The following is a 24,534-nucleotide window of genomic DNA, read 5'->3' on the forward strand; positions in this document are numbered from 1 at the left end:
ACATTCAGCACAATTATTTGCCAGTTTATTTAAACAGATTTCAATGTCTTGAGATACCCTACAAACGTTGGCATATGAATTTGTGAATAAACCAACATATGTTGTCGTGCAGTGTGTAGCCGCCCGCGTGGTTTATCGTGACGCAGTGCTGATTGTAACCTTCCGGTTCACCGGGTGCCCAGCCGTAAGACATATCAACCGGTTGTCCGTTTGCCCAGTTGAAGTGACGAGGTAAAGGTAGTAACGTGGGCATTTCGTGGGCACCTATCCACAACATGACGCCATCTAAATGTACAGAGTCACATTATTACACATATTCTAAATAAGTCGAATTTATATTATATGTTCCATAAAAATTGCAATAACGTTGCAGACATTCGTCTTACGTTCGAAATAGAGTGATAAATCGCATTTTATCTAAACAATTTTTCATTTATGCGCATCTACCAACAAGCAAACTCGAACATCATACCAAAGATATTACGCCTTTTTGACAAAACAAAAACAAAAAAATCAACACAGCGCCATAACTTAACTAATATTTTAACATTAACCCATTTATGCCTAGCGTCTTGAAAGCCTTGGCAAACAGCGTAGACCCAGATGAGACGCCGCATGATGCGGCGACTCATCAGGGTCTGCGCTGTTTGCTTAAAGGAATTTCTGTAAGTAATATTCTAGATATAGAAATAAATATACTAGACATCCCTAATTTTGGAAATAAATTGATCCAATTTAGAAGGATGGGAGATTCCACTAGGCATAAATGAGTTAAAAGAACAAAACTGAAAGACAATGCTAAATCTACCGTCTAGTCCCATGCTTGTCAGCTCGATTTGGATCAGGTGGAGTTTCAGCGGCGAATCTAACACGACTAGATCCCCGCCTTCCTGACGACATTGTGTTCTGGCATTTTCCCACAGTTTCGCCTCGCTGTGAACCTTTACGCAAAGTGTGGTGCTGCCTTGATTATCGTTTAGTAGAGTGTAACCATTTGAGACATCACATGTTTGGATAAAGGTGGGCAGTGTGGTTGGGGCTGTAATACAGATGATGATTGATACCATGCGTTGGGGTCTATACTGGTTTTATATAAACTCATTTCAACAGCGTCTTTGTTAATTGATTTGATTTATTTTATATTGAACTACCTATAAATATTCCTATAAAAAGACACCGTGATACTGTTTGCAAACAATAAGTCTGCTAATTAAATTATGATTTAATTTAGGCCCATAGTTCGGATGTTATAAATTATGTAAATGGCGCAGGCAGGATCAAATACATTCGATGAAATCATACTTAATGATTTATTGCTTGTTTTTTGTAAATGTGTTAAATTTTCCCCATTTTCGTTTTCGGTATAATTAAGACTAAACAAAATGATTTTTGTATTGTTTTTTGCTAATGTGTTAAATTTCCCCCGTTTTCGTTTTCGACATAGTTAAGACTAAACAATTTAATCACTGTGTGCAGTACGGCACTTGTCATGACACTCAAACGCTACTCAAAACTTCGAAGGAACAATGCATTTACAAACGCAAATGTGGCAAGTATGGGAGCCAGTCTCTAATAGACAGAAGATAAAGAAAAACATGAATTGTCCATATAATTGACAAATGTATAAAACAATTAATGAATAATACTCCCAATGATTAATTTACCGTATTGAAATAATACTGTGATCCATGCACTGCTGATATTCATTCGGCAATATATATTTACACGTTTTTTTTAAATAGACTTTCATAAAGCCAAACGTACTTAGAGTGGTGGTGATTGTAGTGGAAGGCATGGTGCTTGTCGAGGATGGTAGATTACAGAAGTTTGTTGTGCAACAATCAATAGTCGTGTCGCGCTCATGAACAAGTTGCTCTGAAGCAGGTGGACGTGCTCTCCGTCCCACGATAAGCGCTTGACCGTTACACACCTATTAGGTTTATATACAAACTAACGGGACAGAGACAATGCCACGGGCATGTATCTCCGTCTCTAAGCAGTCTATTACACACATGTCTAGTTTCAAATGCAAAATAACGACACACAAGTACAAACTGAATATAAACGTAACGATAATTGCCCCCCTTTGATAGCAAGTGTCTCATATTAATAAACATACGATTTTAAATAAATAAATTTCAATGCCAATATTTATGTTTATAGACAACGAGTTATGAAACAAAATACGTATATACGTATTTATACCTGCGGGGTTGCACAGCCCATTGTGTAATCAGTTGACACGCTTGTTGATCTCTTTTCATACAGACATATCTAAAATATGTTAATACTACAGTATGATTGTGAATTTTATCAATATCTTTTTTATTGTTATAAATATATTTTCGTTATTATGATGACGGTAGTGATGATGATGATGATGATGATGATGATGATGATGATGATGATGATGATGATGATGATGATGATGATGATGATTATGATGATGATGATGATGATGATGATCATGATCATGATGATGATGATCATGATGATCATGATGATCATGATGATCTTGATGATCATGATCATGATGTTGATTCTGCTGTTGCTGATGATCATCATCATCCATTATCGTCATCATGATCATCGTGATCATCATCATATGATCATCATCATCATTATCCTCCTCATCATCATCCTCCTCCTCATCATCATCATCATTATCCTCATTATCATGATGGTGCCTCTTCTTGCACTCATCATGATCATGATGGTGCCTCTCTTTGCACTGACATTTTTTTTTAATCGAAATGTCCAATTGTGAAGAAGCGTAATTATATAAATATATGCAATTATTTTACTATTGCATATGTTGCATTATTACGATGTCAGGTTTTTTTTAATCATTGTGACATTGCTTTTTATTTAGTGCATAATAATATTTTTCTGCGCATTTTTTTTTAAAACGCTTACCTCTCCATTTGGGCAAATCTTTAAACTAGTGCAGTCCTGAAAAGTGGGGTCCGTTGTTTGGCACTCGTAGCATATTAGACCTTCAAATGAAATCAGAAATATGTTGTACTTCGCTGTTTACAAATGTTAGTACATATAAGTATTACAAACTAAGAAAAACGGAACGCATTTTTTTTGTTAATAGACAAATAAGAGATGCCGTCTTTTCTTAAAGTTGGTATGCACGATTTTGATATGTGTTAAAATGTAATATATCGATAAAAATATGTTACAATAACACAAAATAGGCAAGAAAAAATACACATTGAAGAAGAATTTCATAAATTGCAGTAAAGACAAGTTAATGCCCCGAGCCGATTGTGAAGAAGATATTTCGTACATATTTTCCTGCAATAACCGAAGCATTCGTCTTTTGATTAGGATCGGAGTTAGTGTTCGTGTGTCGTATGAATAGATATCGTTGCAGGAAATTAAAATGATCCGTAAAACTAAATTAAGATTCATATCGTACATGCATGATATACATACTGGCAAATTCGACTTCACAAACATTTTCGATTTGAAAATTAAATATCTGTCTTATTTCGCATTTTTCGACACATGTTCTTCTTAATATTTATATTGATATATATTGAAATATACGTATAGTAAGTTTGTTTACACATTTTATATAAATTCATAAATAATTGAAAAAATCGTGCATACCCACTTAAATATTTGAATGCTGTCTTTAGTTTTGCATAACTATTCTGAACAATAGTTTTCGAGCAATGAATTCGTTGCGATGATAAATCAATGGGTTTTTATATCAAATTACGACGCCCTTGGATATCCAAATAAAAGTGTTGTGTCAATGTCTCTTACATACGACTTCGATAAGACTTTACTTGCCTAACGCTTGTCTAGCATCTTTGAGACTTGCCTCGGCGATGAGCGCGACATAGCATACAAACAGCAGAACTGCAATATACAAACATACGTAAAGAATGACAATTGCAAACAATGTTTACAAATTAAAGGCTTAAATCTTCTTATTTAATTTCGCATACCAAAGAATGCTGTTTTTAGTTGTGTGTTTCATTAATTGATTACATGTATAATTTTGTTGTCATAATTTTTGTATAATTCGTATTATGCATTTTGTATAATTTTTTTAATTATATATAAATATATAAAATTCTATAAATATTCAACTTGTTCTAATAACGTGAGTTAAACATTTTACATTTGTTTTGAAGTTATGAAGAATTGTGCCGTTTTTGCATCCTTAACATAGATTATAACAAAGTTGGTGTAAAGTATTGACCTAATCATGATGTCTTTACACTAGAAAACTGCATTTTATAACTTATATTTAAACCTTTTTTATCATGCCAACAACAACGTGTGTTTTACTGTTTTACTGTTTAATACAATTAAAATACAATAAATAATTATTTTCTGTTTTTAATAATTTTCTTAGTAATTAAAAGCAGAAAACATATTTGTTTAAAAAAAATGTGATTGTGCATTCTATATAACTCGTATGTCTGTGTATATGTTACAGTTAATCTGTGAAACTAGGAATTTCATAAAATGCCTTAACGATTCGGTATTTTTGTGAAATAATTGTTTCACTAAGGGGCTTCGGAAAATGATTATTTTTTCAATAATTTCGCGAAACACATTTGTACACTGCATGACTAAAAGCCCTTAAGAAAGAATTCGGTAATGATTGAAATGTCGTTGTTTTATTTTAATGAATGTATAATTATATTGCTCTCTGTTCAATAATGTAGTTACAAGGTAAAATGATGCAAAGGTAAAGGTATATTAATTCGCTTCTTTGTTCTTATCCAACTGCTTCATTTGCATTAATTAGGGGTATTATAGAAAAATGGCACAACTATCTAAAGTATTGCGATTATTTCTGTTCACACCATATAATTAAAAGCTTAAAGGAAAACTTTGATTGACAAAACGCAAGACAGTTCAAAGGGTATCTAAGTTGGCTGTTTTTGTCAAAATGTGCAAATATCTGAAGTATAAACCCTTAGCACATAATATGAGTTCATTTCTCCGTACGATTTGAAAACAACAACATCGTTTAAATAAAGATTGAGTTAAAAAGCTGTATTGGAGAGGTATTGAACAATGCAGCAGCATTTGATCCCAAAAGACGTTAACTACTATATAATAGATGACCTGAAAATCAAATCGTATTTGAAACTGCTTCCACAAAATCACGTCATCAGTACTATATTTAGCATTAGTACGAATGCAGCGTTGTGACGTCGAGAAGCTTATCAAGGAGCCACACTTTCTAGTGATCAACATAACTTAAATGACACAACAGAAGGCACTTCCGATGTCAATAAAAGGCCCAAACAGTTGATGAAGGAAGAGACAGAATGCTGAAACATTTATTTGTTTAAAAATGCAATCATAACAAAAAATTCAGTAGAACTCGTCAAGTCGAGTTGCAAGTCTGCCAAGAGAAGAGAACCGGCCCAGAAAAGAAATGCGTTGTGGTAAAACAAAACCTTACCAGCGAAGTCATTTTTCGTGGTCAGGTAAATTTGATAGACATGCAGTTTTCCCTACAAGGGCAGTTTACATGACTCATGGTGCACCAGTGCTACCTAAGTAAATGAGTTGTCCTTACACCAATTTGTCGAAAAGAGCGTCTAAAGTCGCACAACGAGACTATTGTTTGGTGCTCCATCAATGCTACGCAGTGTTAATATATCCGAATTCACAACCAATATTATAACACAGCTGACAGAATTATGTCCACAACCCATAATTCGACATGGAACCCCACACATCCACACATCCAACCTTAATATTAAAGTCATTATTGAAGTGTGGACGAGTGACACAAATATTCGAGATTGGGATGTCGTGTACAATTTCACCCGACAGCTGAAGAAAAATACTAATAAAACTAGCTACTTTATCCAACCAGCCACTGCAAACTACTACAACTACCAACCAGCCAACAACAACTATTCAACGAACCAGCCATCGCCGACTGCTACTTCTACCAACCAGCAACCGCCAACTACAACTTCCAACAACCACTGCTAATGCCACTTCTACTTCTTTTCAGCCCCTGCCAACTACTTCATTTTTACAGCAACGACATAAAGTCATCTCAGAACAACGAACAAGGTCAAGCTTATTGGCTAGAAAAGGTGACTATTATAACATAAATTCATTTAATTTTATACTCATCAACATAATGTATCAACAGAATTGTTTAATGACCATATGCAACAATTCCGATTTAAATCAGAAAATGTCTTGTGAATACCTCTCAATTCCATTGAAAACTCCTAGATCGAAACGATAACGTAAATGTCGCACTTTCCTTTTGTTACATACATGTCATTTAAAGTAGATAAGGGATGCCACAGTTTACGAACTGAATCGGTCGGGCGATATGATATGTTACATATTGGTCATTCCACAGACCTGGACTTGTTGAGTACATGAAAATCATCACTTATTGTAAAAAATAGTGCCTTTTTAATAGTTCATAACAAAAAAGTTAATTTTATTATGAATGCAATTCTGTTGAATGTGTTATTGTTAATATGTAAGAACTTGGTATTGTATGTAATAGCTCGTTGTCAAATAACCCACTTTTAAAAGTATAGTTATGTAGGGGTTAAGATTGATTTATATTTTATAACATGTATTTCAACTTACGACAGAGTGGCCTTGCACTATAGCCTACACGTATTATTTCGATTCTAATATGGCATCAGACTGACTTGTTATCCTAGTATGCCTTTAAAATTGTACTATTTCTTAGGAAGCTATTGTAAACATGTGCGATGTTAGATGTATGTACGTTGTGTGCAAAACGGTTTATCGGATAACTCCTGCTTTGTCATTAGAATCAAAGCAGGCATCAAATACGATTATCCTTTTTCACAGAGATTCAAAACTAAAGAGGAACCAAAAAACAAATTAAAACCCGACATTTTGTTCTGTTAATGTGTTGTTTTCCGGAGATGAACTAAAAAATGCCATAAAAAAATTAACACATTATTTTCCAACTCTCTCAATTTTCAACACACATTTAGCCAACTATCATTTCCTTATTTTGATAAAAAGTTAAATGAATTATTATCTAAATAAGAAAGTAGAAGCACGTTAAATAATTCGTTCTAATAGTTCAATTTTGAAGTAAGCAGTTTCCAGTGTGTTCTTTCATTATTTATATTATGCATTTATATTATTAAATAATAATACCACTTGTATTAATGATGTATTCTAAAAAGGTTCAAATAAAAATATTAATGATATGATGCGTCAAATCTAAAGGATTCTTAATAATTTTGTCTTGATCCTTTAAAATACCACAAACAATAAATTTATTTGTAATTGATTTTGCTAATTGATTCACCATTGGTGCACTCGTTATTGGTAACGATTTAATTGCCATTTATCCATCTCAACCATTGAATTTGAGCCCACAATTCGACTTTAGTGATGGCTATGTTATTCAAGCACTACATAAAACACATTGTCGCAAACTTTGCATATAAATGTCCAATATTTACGGATTATTACGCTTGTCAATTGTCCCATGTGTTTGTGTCAGTCGATTGGCTTGTGTGATGACGGATGTCACGAGAGGCGGAGCCTCAAGTGTGATACGAAATAGAGCAAGACACGAGACAGATACAAACACTTGTAACAATTGACTTGCGTAATATTCCTTTTATTATATACAGCTTTGAATCATTTAAGTTAAAAAATGAGTTTAAGCGTTCATAATTAACTTAGAAAGCTCTTATAATTTTCTGCATTCAAAGTGACGTCATTAAAAAAGTCCGGCTTGTATGGTAATACGGAATTGAAAATCTAGCGAGTAGCATTATACGGGAATTATTTCTGTGTAGTTGTATTTAACCGATTGATACAACATGTATTTTTTGGAACATAAAGCAGAAATGATAAAAGAGGATTACCTGCGTCTGTCGGTCGTCAAATGCAAATTACGTCGTCTACACAATAGTTGAACATCAAGGCTGTTGGTTGAAAGATGCAGTTAAACGTTCACAATGGAAGGTCTGATATTTACATGGATGTTCGTACATTTACAAGCAGAGGGTAAGACAAGAAATGTATGCATTTATTTGCTCTTTATATATATTTATAAATTACAACATACTGTTGTGTGTAAGTCAAGAATTCATTAATAGATGTGCAGAACATTGAGTGGAAGCACTTATGTGTCTGATAATATTTGGATAATTAAACATTAATAAAATGAAATAAATCATAAATTATGACAGACATGCGTTTGGAACTTTCCTTCAACGTTGTTGAACCAGATAACAATTACCGCGCATCACAAGAAATTCTTCTGCTCAACAACAGCGCATATGTTGGAAATCTTGTGCACTGTTGCCGATGGTCCGGTTCACAGACAGGTTGCCTCTTCATCTTGACAAATCTTCAAAATAGTGCAGTGCTGAAAGGTGGGGTCCGTTGTTTAGCACTCGCAGCATAGTAAACCATTGACAAAAATAGAAAAGTTTTTAATTTCGTTGCTGACAATATGTGTAACATATAAGGATCATAAGCTAATAAAACAAAGCAACGATTTTGTTCTTGTAAATGAATGAATCCTATATTTGTTATTTTCTTTATACTTCAATGCAGTCTTTTGTTTTGCGTGCATATTCAGGATAACAGTTTTCAAACCAGGTTTTGTCTTGCGTATGTAAGTGGGACTTCTTTATCCAATGACGAAGCCCTAAGACATCCAAATGCAAGAATTATGTCGTTATGTATTATATACAATTTTGATAAGTCTTTATTTGCCTGTAGCTTGTCTAGCCTCTTTGAGACTTGCTCCGGCGATAATAACAACAGAACATACCAACAGCAGAGCTGAAATGTACATATATAAGAAAAGAATTAAAATAAATAATTACATATTAATAGCTATGTCTGCTTATTTTATTATACCTACAAATGATTTCATTAGTTGAGTGTTTCATTAAACATTGACTATTTTGATAGAGCGTTCGGTGTACGAAGTCACACATACGTCTCGATTCTATTATCAAGTCGTAGATGGATAGGATACCGAAAATGTTTCACTTATCCTATGCTACATACATGTCTTTGAATTAGATAAGGAATATGAAAATTTACGAATTGAATTGATCTGGCGGTAATTTAACCCATTAAAGCTTATTGGACTCTCCCATCCTTTTAAATTAGAGCGATTTATTTAAAAATTAGGGATGGCTTGTATATTTATTTCTATATTTAGAATATTTCTTACAGAAATTCCTTTAACCAAACAGCGCAGACCCAAATGAGACGACGCATCATGCGGCCTCTCATCTGGGTCACGCTGTTTTCCAAGGCCTTTGTTTATAGACATTAAACATAAATGGGTTAAGGTTACATAAATAATATAAACGTTGAGTTGTATTTATGAAAAATATCCGCAATAAAAAAGAATGGCCTTGATGGTAAAAAAAAATATACATCAGTTATTGACACAAATATTTTACCATATTCAAGAAGACAAGAAATATTATTTTCTATAATTTCGAACATATCTCAATTAAGTCTGTATTATACTGGATTATTTTGGGTCATATATTTGCTGCACGAATGTAACAATCATCTGTTATATAAGCCAATGTGTGCTCAAGTTTTAAACAAATAACTTTAGTATAATGGTATTTAAACATGTTTTTACCATACGCTAATTCTTCTTTAATATAAACAACAAGTCCACAACTATATCTTCAAACTTTTCTATGATGATATTTGTTGAAAAAAAAGTAAAAATTCGAATATTCCCCTAATTGATACTACAAGAACTCTTTGCCTACGATTTGTATAAAAAATTACATATATCATATCAGCTTAAGATATGTACAGCTTTGGATGAAGACTCCTTCCTGTCATTAAGACCGTTGATGTTCCACGGCATGATTAATAATTCTCCGCCGCCATGTTCCTTTAGAGATCTATATACTTATTTTGATTGCCAAAGCTCAGTTTATTCATGTGTTATTTAGTAAAGCTATTTGTTCACACATACTATATTTGTCATTGACCTTGACTAAATCCAACCCGTATGCAAGTTGTGTAGGTCTGTATGTAAATTATGTAAGGACAATCTGTAAAATATATTTCTTTACTTACAAAGCGGAATCCATTTGGCAATTTTTGTAACATCGTAAGTGACATTTTGAGCAGAAATATTTAAATATTGCATATAATAACTGAACGTGACATTGGACTCGCCAAGCCCATTACAATCCCAAGCTACATGTTGTGAAAAATTAGTAAGTTTTCTTACAATAACTTATTTTGTGCCTTATTAAATAATCATAATTTTGTTGTGTACGTAACAGTGACCTTAACTTTGACACCACATTTCCCAGACGCGATCCCTTTCAGGGTTTGATATGATGTAAATACATATGAAGTTTGATTAAAACATTAACGTTTGAATGGGTTTCATTTAGCTGTCTTTATATCTTATATTATGTCTAAAATGCCTAAGGATAAACGGCCTTTAGTTTTGACAAATTTGATAAAAAAAGTTATCAAACCTGGCCTATGGTCTCATTTCAATATTTAAAATAAATGTTTTAAATTTGAACGGTATTTCTAAGAAACTGAAGACAAAACGTTAACCTGTTTATGAAGTGCTTATGCTGATAATTAGCATATAAAACAGGCCCTTAATTTTGAAACACGTCAAACAACAGTTACCAAACTTGGCATTTTGGGTCGATTGCAATATTGGTAAAAACAAATGTTTACGTTTGAATAGAATCCCTCGGGCAGTTCACTAGAAACTACAATAACGAAACATTTTAACCTGTCTTTGAAACTTTCATAGTGTAAAATGACCCTAATTGTAAGGAACTTCAAGCTGGAGGTACAAAACACGACCCATGTTGTCATTCGGAAACACTTGTTGAAACTGTAAGTGAAATTCATCAAGTGATTCCTGAGAGGATGGCTTACCGGGAAAATTGTGCCTAACTCGCACGCCGACTCTAACTTATTCGTTTGTTTTATTTCAGATAAAGTGTGTCTTTCACTGCGAATAAACAAGTTCCGGGATACATGAAGATATTGAGTGGATATGCCTGCAAGCCAATAGCAACTGTGGTACCTATGATACAGTCTAATTAATACTTCTTTTATTAAATTTATTAACCATTAGATTTTATGCGATTTACGTATTTTTCGTATTTCATATTAATAACAGATATACATATATTGAACGACTTGTTGCTTTTGATATAATAGAAAGCTACAATTAACGTTGTAAACTTTTGATACATGCGTTACAGTCACGTTTTCCGAGTGCTGTTCTAGATATTATTAAAATTTCACTCGTTCGTTGCTTTGGTAGACACGTCCATACAATTTTAACAAGCAAACATATCACCTCAAGTCATCTCGAGAAATGCATTTCATCTGCGTGAAATGGGATAGCGCCATCGCTCTAAGAACTCTGCCGATGACATTGGCCAACTTTGATGAACAGCCGTGCACTGACATGAACTTGACAGAAATTCAAAGCGGCTTTATGTTGGCTTGGATAACTACTCTTGATCTGCATCGTATGGTCTCAATTGATGGATATCTCCCCCATCAGTTCTGTACACAACACGGCGAATTATATGGCGAATTCCATAGGTTCGATCGGTCCGTTTGAAGAATTGTTTTGCATCGCGCATCTGGGCACGATACATCGAAACACACGCTTGCGTATACAGGCAGGAACATTAAGCTTGCGGAATCAGATGAACCACATAATTTTTCATCCTTATACCAATGGTTAAGGAATATTTACCTAATAGACTTAAGGGAGAAAACATCTTGTGTTCTGAAACCGGTGAGTGGCATTTACTTAATATACACACATGAGCCAAACATCCCACTGCTTAAAACAGTAAGCAAAACTGATCTGGTTGAAGAACCGTCAAGACATAACACGCAAAAACAAAAACATAAAATGTTTAACAAGCGCCATAACATATAGTGCAAATTACTTTTGTGTTTGTTATCAATGTCAATGCATTCATTTTAATTTGTATAATGGAGACTTAAACTCTATTTTTTTACGCTCTATGATAATTAGTAAGCTTTTACCCATGTTGTATTGACGTTTATAAACAATGCATTCAAAACATGATTTAATGTTAAAAAATTAACATTGTGCTAATCGGGCAGCCTTTTGTATAAATACCTCTTGCGATTTTTATATAAAATCATTCAACCTGTTTCGTTTTATTATAACAGTTCGTGTGTTTATTATGTTGATGTTAAAAAACACAATACTATCTATTCTCGTCACAAGCCTTAGAGTCTCATTAATGCCTCGGTCACACTGCCACGAATCAGAGCTATTAACGAGCTACGAATACTTTTCGGCACAGTTCGTAGCTATCCTTACTGGACCGTGGCTCTCCGTACTTGATCCGTTATCAGTCGTAGTAGATTTTGGATGTCCGTAGCGAGTCTTGACAAATTTTGAACATGTTAAAAAAATTGCTTCGAATTTATCGACCGTAGCGTATCCGTAGCGGTCCGTACTAAACCGTACTAGTTCGTAACGACACCGTAGTCGTCCGTACCTTTTCGTAGGCCCAAAGATTTTCAAGGATTTCTACGGATTGATACGAAGAACTACGGAACGGTACGGTTACGCTACGTATTAGCTACGATTATTCCACGGATAAACTTCGGAAAGCCACGGTTCTAGTACGTTATACTACGGATAGGCAGGAATTTGTACGATCTTGTACGATATACTACATTTCAGCACGAAACAGTACGTACATGTACGGTCCACTACAATAAATTGCTACTGAAAAACATAATTTAAATTATAAAGCAACCGTACTTGCATTTGTTGAGTTCACAATCATGAACCGCCAGCAAATTGCGTTTGCGATAAAATTGTTACACTTGGATCTTGAAATGGCACAAAATGCAGAGGCCGTAGTCGAGCTGCTTGACGATATGCACAGAGGTAATACTGATTCAATATCGTATAACTAGTATAGCTTTGTGCTAAAGGTGAAGTATATTGAAAATATTAGAATTTGAACTAACTAGTAATACATTTTTTGCAGGTGAGTGTCTGCGTCATATGTCTTTTGAATCTTGCTCTTACTTTTACGTGATTTAATAATTGTTAAATTAATAGCCGACATAATAAAATACAAAAATAATCAAACTTTCCTAAGCATAATCTTTATTTGTACATCAATAATTACATACTTTATCAGGTCAGAGAAGAAAAAGGAGGTGGTGGATAAGAGACCGGCTTTAAAGACGACCCGGCTTTTGGTTTTGGATGGAGGAGGTAGACTCTTCCCCAGACACGGCTGATTCCATTAATTATGTTACGCGCTGTTGCTGCCTCCTGGATGTTCTCTTTTTAGGAGGCATTCTGTGTCTCAATCTGAGTTCGTTCCTACCTCCCACTGCTTCGTAGCGGATCGTTCTAGTTCGTACTTACCCGTACTACACCGTAGCGGATCCGAAGTTAGATCGTACTGATTCGCGTAGCATCGTACTTAATCGTACTAGATCGTTGCGGATTCGTAGTTTGATCGTACCGATTTGTGGCGCTCCGTACTAAATCGCGTCGATCAGTAGCAGTCCGTACCTTTCCTTGTTCGTTTTCCAACATTTTGATGGCAGACTCGTCGAAGTCCGTAGTCACTTCTTTGTGCTCCGTACTGAAATTCGTAGCGGCCTACGAATTTTGACAATTTGGTAGTCATTCGTAGCCGATTGAATCGTAGCTAATTCGTAGCTCTGATTCGTGATAGTGTGACCGAGGCATAAGGCTAATGGCGAGAGAAGACCATGCAACGCAGATAAGAAACGTAAGAGAAAACGACCGCACAATTTTGCGCCGTGGTGTCAACATGATCCAGATTAAGTTTAAACCTATTTATTTTAGTTCGACCGATTTGATAGACTTATTCTTATTCAGACACTTTCGGAACTGTTTCCTTGTTAGTACCAGGCGCATTAAGGGAAGACAAAGTGAGCGCTCTCATATGGCGTACTATTTGGGTCGAAAGTCAATGTAGCCTTCTTGGTAAACATCAATTTGTACTTCGAAGTACATAAATTGTACTTCGAAGTACAAATATGAAACACACTTCGAAGTATATATTTGTACCCCGAAGTACAATTTGTACTTCGACGTACATGTTTGTACTTCGACGTACAAATTTTCTGAACAGGCAATCATAACACTCGTCTCTTGAGCCGCTTTTCCTTCAGATTTAGTCATAATAAATGTTTAAAATCTCTTTTTTAATTGAGGACAAAATGAATAAAACTATCGAAATTGAAAATAAAAGAGGAAATATCACTGTTTAATGTTTTATCATTGCGATTAAATTCATGACAATAAAGCATCTTAGAAAAATACAGATTGACTTGTTTTGTGCTGTTGTTGGCAAATGATTACGCCTCGTCAATAAATAAACAGTGATGTTAGGTAAAATTATTATCAGAATTCTCAGCTGGCGACAGTTATAATTATTAATAACATGTACTTGAGGTCAACAATAGATTAGTTAATAATTAGTCGTTATTTAGGATTTCAGAACGCTTAGACATCGTTACTTTTTATATATTAATGCAATTTTACATGCGGATCAAAGCAACAGATGTAAGGCGTCTTCTGATTGGCTAACACTCAAGGGTCGGTAAAAACTGTACCTCGAAGTACAATTTTGTACGTCGAAGTACAAATAAAATGTACTTCGACCTACATATAGTACGTCGAAGTACTTTTCTCATTTTACCCTGTAGGTTTTGTTGACTTTTGACAAAAGTGGTACGCCATACTCTCAAATTTGGGCACAAACTCGTGTCGTTCTTATCGGTAAGCGGAAACCGTATTAATTACGGATCCGCGATCTGTATGTATTTAACGGAGCGAGTAATATATTAATTTTTGAACTCAACAATATTTCAAAATTTGATGAATAGTTATAAAGGTGAGTGAATTTCTATGAAGTGCGTATCGAGCAAACATTCACATTTCAACAACTTCTCTTTGTTAAATGAATAGTTAAACTTATGATTGGTTCATGATATAGGTTAACCCGCATGGTAATGCGTCGCGTTCGCGTTAATTTGGATTTATGTATCAAATTTATATTTGTGAATTATCTTTACAACAGTGATGTGCCTCACTATTAGATACTTTCGCCGAAACTGTTAAACTCTCAAACGCGGTAAAAATACTGTTTAAAGAGCGGAGTTGCGTACATGCTGACTTTTCTTGTCTTGTTGTTTTTTTTTATCTCAAAGCTTAAGGGACAGTCTAATATTTATTGGTATAATACATACTATTGCTTGGTATGCATAAACAATAACTGCGACACTTTTAAAAATGTATGTGTTACCAAAATGTTTTTAATTCATAAATGTCTTAGTGTTATACTCAACTATTTAAATGTACCTATGTATAAAAACATAAACATTTCCGAAAATGTCACAAACTTACGCATATTTGTGTCGCGTTTATAAATGAATGCATTTTAGAAAAATTTACAAAACAGAAACTTCTTTTGGTGAAAATTTATAACAATCACAATTATTTGCCAGATTATAAAATCACCGATTTGGATGTCGTAAGAGACCCTACACACGTTGGCATATGAATTTGTGAAACCAACCACATATGTTGTCGTGCAGTGTATAGCCGCTCACTTGGTTTATCGTTACGCAGTGCTGAGAGTAACCTTCCGGTTGCCCCGGTGCCCATCCGTTAGACATATCAACCGGTTGTCCGCTTGCCCAGATGAAGTGACGAGGTAGAGGTTGCAGCATTCCGTGGGCACCATTCCAGTAAATTGCACCATCCTCTTGCGCACCAATCCAGAACATTGCGCCATCTAAAAATAATACTCACATTATTGTACATGTGATTCCCAATAAGTGGAATGAATTATATCTGTACCCTAACGATCGCAATGATATTGAAGATATTCGTCTAAAGTTCAAAATAGTGTGATAAATGGCATTTAATCTCAACAAAACGTAACTCATACGCCTCTCCCAACAAGCAGACTCGAGCATCTTACAAAAGATATTACGCTGTTTTTTAACATCAACAACATCAACACAGCGCCATTATTTAAGTAATATTTTACCATTAAAGGTACTTAACAGAAAAACAGTGTAAAATCTACCATCTAGTCCCATGCTTGTAAGCTCGATTTGTAGCAAGTGGAGTTTCAGCGGCGAATCTAAAACCACTAGATCCCCACCTTCATGACGACATTGTCGTCTTGCAATATCCCACCTTTTCGAATCGCTGTGAACCTTTACGCATAGTATGGTGCTGCCTTGATTGTCGTTTAGTTGAATGTAACCATTTGAGACATCACATGTTTGGATAAAGGTGTGCAGTGTGGTGGGGGCTGTAATACAGATGATGATTGATACAATGCGTTGGGATAATATAATGATCTTATATAAACGCATTTAAACAGCATATTTGTCGTTTGATTGGGTTATATTAATATAGAACTACCTTTAAATATTCATCACAAGAACAAAATAAAGTGTAACTGTTTGCAAACCGTCTGTTCATTCATTTACCTCTATATAATTTGGACCCCTAGTTTGTAGGTAATAAATTGAATAAATGACGCAAGCATGATCGCATTCACTCGGAGGAATCACACGTAATGATTATATTTGTTTTTGTTAATGTTTTCAAATTTCCATGAACGTTGTGAACAAACATTAGTATAAACATTTTACTTTCGTTTATGATGTACGTCACTTGTCACGAAAATCAAACAGAGCGTTGTCTTTATAAAAATAAAACGTGATGCCTATGATGGATTTGAATCCGCTTCTCAAAAATTTGAAGAACGAGACTATTGCCAAGCAAAATATGTCCCCTCCCGGCTCCACCTTTGTCAGAAATTCCACCATTGTCAGATTTTTTTGATTTTTTTTGTATTTGTTGCCATAGCACCCAGCATTTTGACGTATGAATAAAATGAAATGATGTGCATAATGTCCATATTGCCATATATCCATGTTTTAAGTTTCATGAAAAAATATGAAGAACTTTTAAAGTTATCGCAGGATCCAGAAAAAGCACCATTTTCAGCAGTATTTCTAGTCTAGTTGTTGCCATAGCAACCATAATTTTTGATGTACAAACAAAATGAAATGACGTGCATAATGTCCATATTGCCATCTATCAATGTTTCAAGTTTCATCAAAACATATTAAGAACTTTTAAAGCTATTGCAGGATCCAGAAAAAAACACCATTTTAGCAGTATTTCTAGTCTATTTGTTGCAATAGCAACCATAATTCTTTACGTAGGAACAACATGAAGTGACGTGCATAATGTCCATATTGCCATCTATCCATGTTTCACGTTTCATGAAAAAATATTAAGAACTTTTAAAGTTATCGCAGGATCCAGAAATGTGTGACAGACTGACGGACTGACGGACACACAGACCGCAAACCATAAGTCCCCTCCGGTGAAACCGGTAGGGGACAAAAAGTGCGTTAATTTTCGAACGTAAAAGTTGCAATTACGGTAACCAGTTTCTAATGGATTAGAACCATAAAGAAATCAAAGCGCTGAAGACACTGAAGTTAATCGCTGTTGTCATCCTTTATTGGCTTGTGCGCATTGCACTGGCTAAACAGTGTGCACAGGCTAATCTTATTTGACGTGCATTAAGCCCCGTTTTCCCTGAAAGCAGCCAATATGTACAGATTTCAATGATAAACACTAGACTGGCCAATGTCGTCTTACAAGCTGGTATATACACTCACTGCTAGAGCAGAATCATTTGTCGTCTGCTGCAGACAGGCAGCGGTAATCGTCCCTAGCAGAGTGAGTTGCGGTTTTTACCGTAGCTAAGGCTTCTATGCACATACTGATTTGCAAAATATGCTCTGTAAATTTAGTCGGCCGCTAACGCGACCAACTAAAAAATTGCATACGTCTAATGATTCAATAGAACACGTATATATTACAATTAACTACCAACACTTCCAATTTTAAACGCTTCCATATTGAAACTACATGTATACCAAAATCTGAATATTGCTTGTATATATTAAGATATAATTATATATGAACACTTTTTTGCAAACGACTTTTCGTCCAACGAACCTAATGTGGTGGTCATTGTAGACGAAGGCATGGTGCTTGTCGAGGATGGTAGGTTACAAAAGTTTGTCATGCAACAATCAATAGTCACGTCGCGCTTATGAACAAATTGCTCGCGTGCACGTGCGCTCCGACCCACAATGAGCACTTGACCGTCACACACCTATACGGTTCAAATACAAAATAACAGGAAAGAGACAAAATCGCGAGCATGAACTTCCGTACCTAAATTTTCCTTACATACATAATTAGTTTAAAATGCAAATTGATGACAAAAAGGACAACTAAATTATAGCATAACGACACTTGCCCTTTTGCTACCAGCTGCCGCACAGTATATACGATATATTCATGTAAATATTTGTTTATAGAAAACGATTTATGAAACAACATAAGTATAAAAGTTTCGTTTATACCTGCGGGGTGGCACAGCCCATTCTGTAATCAGTTGACACATTTGTTGATATCGTTTCATAAAGACATATCTAAAAAAAAAATACATTATGTTTAAAATTTGTATAATGATTATAATAATAATAATTATAAGTATAATAAGTATTATTATTGTTGTATTATTAGTATTACTACTATTATTTTTGCTGTTGTTGCTATTATAACAATTATTATTATATTTATTAATTTATGAATAATTATTATTATAATTATTATTATTACACTTATTATTATTATTATTATTATGCTGGAGTTGGTGATTGTGATGGTGATTATTACAGTGATGATGTTGTTGTTGATGATAATACTGATGATGATAATGATGATGAATAAGAAGAAGTTGATGATGATGATGCCGCCGCCGCCCCTGAGTGGAGGAGGAGGAAGAGGATGATGATCATGGTGATGATGATGCTGATCATACTTTTAATAAAGATTAGGAGGAGAAGGAGCAAGACGCTGATGAGAATGCTGATGCTGATCTTGAGCTGCTGCAGATTATAATGCCTCTTCTTCTCCTATAACTTTTTTTATTGCGATGTCCAAATGTGAATAAGAGCAACGATACAAATATATGCAAATATTTTTGCTAAGCCATTGTATAATTTTGCTATTTCAGTGCATGATCTTTACAACTTTGATCTTTACTTGCCTGAAGCTTGTCTAGTATCTGTGAGGCTTTTCCCGGCGATAAGCACACCATGACATACCAATAGCAGAGCTGAAATATATAGACATTAGTAAGGAATGACAATTGCAATCAATAATTACACGTCATGGCTAAAATCTTATTGCAATTCGCATACCGACGTCAGATTTCGTTAGTTTTGTATTTCATTAACTGATTATACTGTGAAACCATTATTAATCGTCAGGCATTAATTTTCATAAATTTCATCAGTCGACCGATCGGCGAATTTAAGATCTAACGAACAATCATGCTCTATGTTTGAACAAAAACAAACACTAAGTTGAACAATATTTTAAAACTTAACCGTAGACATGAGGCATTAAATTCCAACATAATCCATGCACACATTCACTGCTGTTTCGTAATCAAGATTAATCCGGTTTTGACACAAAGGGATGTGGATTACACAAGGTACTTAACTGACACGTTTCACTTCTTTAAAACGTATGTGCAGTACAGCTGTATCGAATGCATTGACTTCGTTTATGTAGAATGGTAATAAATTAGCGCTTATTGTTTATAACTTTATTACCCATTAGGTGCATTGTGTTTTTCAGGGATGTTGCATATTAGCCATCACGCAGCGAATGCCGATGAAAGACAATAAACCAAATGAAAAGATGACAATGTGTGATCAACATACGTATTAATCACAAATTAATAAACAATATTTTAATTGCTGTTTGTTGTTTGATTGTTTGCGTTTAACCACACTTATTACTATTTTATATGTATCAATTTATTTATTTTTAAATTATTGACATTATTGATTTATATACCCGTAGTTTACTTTTTAAGAACAAACACACACATAGAGTTTATAGTTTTAATGTTGATATCAGAATAAAAAAGCATTTTATTTGAAAAAAAAACACTTAACAAACTGGAACCTCTTTCGTATAACACAAACAGTTTTAAAATGGTATTGACAGCATTTTAATAAAAATCATACCAACTAAACACATACCCAAGATGGTATGGCAATTATAATAATATAATAAGACTAATTGGCAATTGGCTTCGTTGTTACAAACACTCGTTAACGGTTATTCGATCCCACTTGTCCGCTAATCATAACAATGAACGTGTGAATGGCATACATTAAGAGGGTCCATTACTGTCCCTTGATAACAAAAGACTAGTAAATTGGCATGTGACAAACAGGCCCCACCGCCTTCAGTGATTCTCAAGTGTGTTCCCGCATTCGTACCACGATTTTCGCAACTGCGATTGATCGCGAATATGTATTAGACACAAATTGGATATTGACTTACCCTTTTTTTAAATTCAAAATCAGAAATCGGCGAATTTAAGTGCTGACGAAATCGTAATTTTTATAAAAATGACGAAATTTTGTGCTGTCGAAAATAAATGGTTTCACAGTATATTTACATTTTTTTAATTGCGTGATTTATTATTTTATTATATTGATTGATATCAATATGCAGCTTGTTCTTTTAACGTGAGTTACTCATTATAGATGTTACATCTGTTTTCAAGTTATAAAGAATCGTGCCATTTTTCCACCGTGAACATAGATTACAACACAGTTGGTGTAAAGTGTTGACATACTCATGATGTCTAGATCTTAAAAAGTGACGTCACTTCTGAATGTGTACAGAACAGAACAGAACAGAACAACTCTTTATTTTCACCCAAGTATACAAGGTATACAATAAGGGCAACATGACAAAAACAGGTTTTAACAGTATTATCCGGTTCAAGTTGATCAGCTATAGCATGCATAATGTAAACATATAATACAATACTATAATACACAATACAAAGGGAAACTATTAAGTCGAGTGTTCAAACACAATCAATTTTAACTAGTTTGTTGGGAGGGGGGGGAGTGGATATGTCTTTACATGTATATATACAATAGTTATATATCGAGATGACGAATCCGGCAGACAATGATGAAAACAGAAAATGGGAAGTCTTATTTAGGTATTGGGCTTTATAAGTAGATTTAATTCAATGTCAATCACTAGTAGTCGTAGTCAGGTGTAACCTGAGTTTATTTTTCGAGAGAGAGAGAGAAAAGTCCACAGTTGCGATATTTGAATAATATGTACACTATACATAATAAACAATTTACATACACAGAGCAATGCAATACAACACAGATTTTATACTGTATATTGTCGGGAGGCATATTAGCAAAATAACATTTGCTGTGAATAGCAATTAACACCGACATTTATGGATAGCTTTCATTTTATTTACATTAGCTATTTTTATTATGTACATTTTTATCCGATGTTGGCAAACATACAGTTTGATTCTAAGAAAAAAAAGGATAACTTAAATACAGCCGCAAAAACATAAACATAGAAAGGCAGTATAGTAGCGTATAGCCCGTTCCGGGAATAATTGATTTGTTCGTTCGCGCTTTAGCGTAACGAGTGCAAATAAAGAACACCTGAAGACGAACTCGTGACAGCAATTAGTGACAAAGGTCGACAGTAACATCGATGGGAAAACACCAGACAACTGCTTTTTGGACTTAATATTTAAACCTTTGTGTCATGCCAACAACAACGTGTGACATAGTTTTGCTGTACATTATTATTTCCTGTTTTTAATAGTTTACTGAGTAATACATACAAAATGTTTTTTATAAATGTGATTGTGCATTCTATATTACTGATATGTCTGTGTATACGTTACAGTAAATCTGGAAAACAAGGGATTTCATAAAATTCGTTAACAATTACAGTATTTTTGTGAAATGACTGTTTCACTAAGGGGCTTCACGAAATGATTTGTGTCAGTAATTTTACGAAACTCAAAGGTACACAGTTTGACTAAAGGCCCTTAAAAAAGAATGAGGTAATGCGTGAAAGTTCGTTATTTAATTTTAATAAGTGCATACTTATATTGCTCTCTGTTAAAAACTGATGTTAGAAGGTAAAATGGTAATAAAACGCATTGACGCAAACTTTCCATATAAATGTCCAATATAAGAGGATTATCTGCGTCTGTCGGTCGTCAAACGCAAATTACAGTTCTAAATTTTGCAGAAGAACGAATGCCTGGTGGTGACGTCGAGAAGATGATCAATGAGCCAACGTTTTCTGGTGATCAACATGTCTACAATGGCACAATAACAGATGATTGTCATCAAAAAGACACAAAAAGCTGCTGGTCATGAGGGCAGAGACAGAATGCTGAAACATTTATGTTTTGAAAAACGCCATCATAACAAAAGATTCAGAAGAACTAGTCAAGTAAACTTGCAAGTCTGCATTGAGAAGACAACCCGCCAAAAGACTAATCCGATTGTGGTCAAACATAACCTTACCAGCGAAGTCAACTTTTGTGGTCAAGTAGATTTAATAGACATGCAGTCTTCCCAACAAGGGCAGTTCATAGTTTGTGCTACCTTATTAAATGTGTTGTCCTTACGCTACTCACGTCAAAAAGAGCGTCTGAAGACGCACAACTACACTTTGTTCTACTGTTTGGTACTCAATCAATGCTACACAGTGTTAATTTATCCGAATTCACAACCAGAATTATAACACATCTGAAAGATGTGTGGCCACAACCTTTTATGGTTAATGGGACCCAAGACAACTACGCATCCAACATTGACATACATTTCATCCTTGTATTGTGGATGAGCGACACCAATATTCGAGATTGAGATGTCGGACTAAATTTTACCCGACAGCAGAAGAATAAATGCTCTTCAAAACTAACATGCAGAAACTGCGTAATTCAACAAGCCACTGTAAAATGCTGCATCTAACAACTAGCCACCAACAACTATTTCCCCGAACCAGCCATCGCCGACTCCTACTACTATAAACCACCCACAGCCAACTACAACTACCAACATCCACCGCTAATGCCACTTCTACTTCTTATCAGCAACTGACAACTACTTCATTACTAGATTAACGACATCAAATCATCTCAGAACAACGTAAAATATCAAGCTTATTGGCTAGAAAAAGTGACTATTTTATGAAATCGTTCGGTATACACAGTCGTACACTCTGCTTTGATCACGTATTTAAATTTCATATCTATGTCAAATAACATTAATTCATTTAATGTTATACTCATCAACATAATGTATCCAATGAATTGGTGTGTGACCTGATGCCACAATTCCGAATTCAGTCAGAAAATGTCTTGTACATACCTCTCAATTCCATTGTAAACTCCCAGATCGAGACGATAACGCAAATGTCGCACGTTCCTTATGTTACTGACATGTCAATGAAAGTAGATAAGGGATGTCAAAGTTTACGAACTGAATCGGTCGGGCGAAAATTTAAGTGACGATATATGATACATATGGGCCATTCAACAGACCTGGACTTGTTAAGTACACGAACATCATCACGCATTGTCAAAAATAGTGCCTTTTTAATAGTTCATAACAAACACTAATAAGTTAATGTTATTACAAATGCAATTCTGTTGAATGCGTTATTGTTAATATGTAAGAAATTGGTATTGTATGTAAACATTCGTTGTCAAATAACCCACTTTTGGAAGTATAGTTATGTAGGGGCTACGATTGATTTACAACATGTATTGCAACTTACGACAGAGTGGCCTTGCACTATGGCTTACACGTATTATTTCGATTCTAATACGGCATTAAACTGACTTGTTATCCCATTATGCCTCTACAATTGTACTATTTACTATTATGAAGCTATTGCTGTTCTAATGATTAATTGTACACATTTGCATTTAACTCGTTAAGCCTTATACTTAGATTGCACAACAACATGCACATTGATACGTAACTATACCACTATAAGAACTTTTCGTTGTATTTTTAAAGCTATATCAACACCAACAGCAAAAACGTTTGGTTAAAGTAGACAATGCATGATTTTATCAATGCATGAGTAACGGCAACGAAGAGCACGAACTTGCATAATTGTATTTTTAGTCAATATAAAATTGCACATAGAATCATAGGTACGACCTCCTTCTTATTCAAAATCGGAAAGGCAACTATAGCAATCTGCACCTTTTGTCAAACTAAATGTGAAGCTATAGAACTTATATTTTTTGGAATGTAAGCATGTCAATAAGTTGATAACATAATTGTTTTCTGGATGCAATCTTTGTTCAAATTGACTGAATATACCATACTTTCTATTGGAACATGCAAATGCAAATAGACGCTTAAATTTTATATTATTTTTTTTTATCAAAACGTTTATTTACAATTGTAAAAAGAACAAAACTAGACCCTCTATTAAAGCAGCGAAATCATAGCTGTCCTTTCATTACCATGTATTAAATGAAATTAACAATG

General features: G+C 34.5%; 1 protein-coding gene across 3 annotated transcripts; it reads right to left on the bottom strand.

Moving 5' to 3' along the window:
* Positions 1-12: 12 nt before the first annotated feature.
* Positions 13-23,472, bottom strand: LOC127835307 (uncharacterized). 3 transcript variants are annotated; one of them, XM_052361665.1, is made up of 7 exons: positions 23,398-23,436; positions 3,808-3,876; positions 2,917-2,996; positions 2,206-2,274; positions 1,765-1,930; positions 809-1,039; positions 13-285 (listed from the first exon to the last, which is right to left on the bottom strand). In XM_052361665.1, the coding sequence occupies exons 1-7, from the start codon at positions 23,408-23,410 to the stop codon at positions 59-61; spliced, it is 855 nt and encodes a 284-aa protein (XP_052217625.1). In that variant the 5' UTR covers positions 23,411-23,436; the 3' UTR covers positions 13-58. The 3 variants fall into 3 exon arrangements, with proteins under 3 accessions (XP_052217625.1, XP_052217623.1, XP_052217626.1); XM_052361663.1 differs by lacking the exon at positions 23,398-23,436 and adding an exon at positions 6,212-6,330; XM_052361666.1 differs by lacking the exons at positions 13-285; positions 809-1,039; positions 1,765-1,930; ... (1 more) ...; positions 2,917-2,996; positions 3,808-3,876 and adding exons at positions 15,508-15,839; positions 16,137-16,367; positions 18,101-18,260; positions 18,514-18,582; positions 19,203-19,271 and having other exon boundaries at positions 23,398-23,472.
* Positions 23,473-24,534: the final 1,062 nt, after the last annotated feature.

The sequence above is a fragment of the Dreissena polymorpha genome, chromosome 6 (genome assembly GCF_020536995.1).
Source record: "Dreissena polymorpha isolate Duluth1 chromosome 6, UMN_Dpol_1.0, whole genome shotgun sequence".
NCBI lineage: Eukaryota > Metazoa > Mollusca > Bivalvia > Myida > Dreissenidae > Dreissena > Dreissena polymorpha.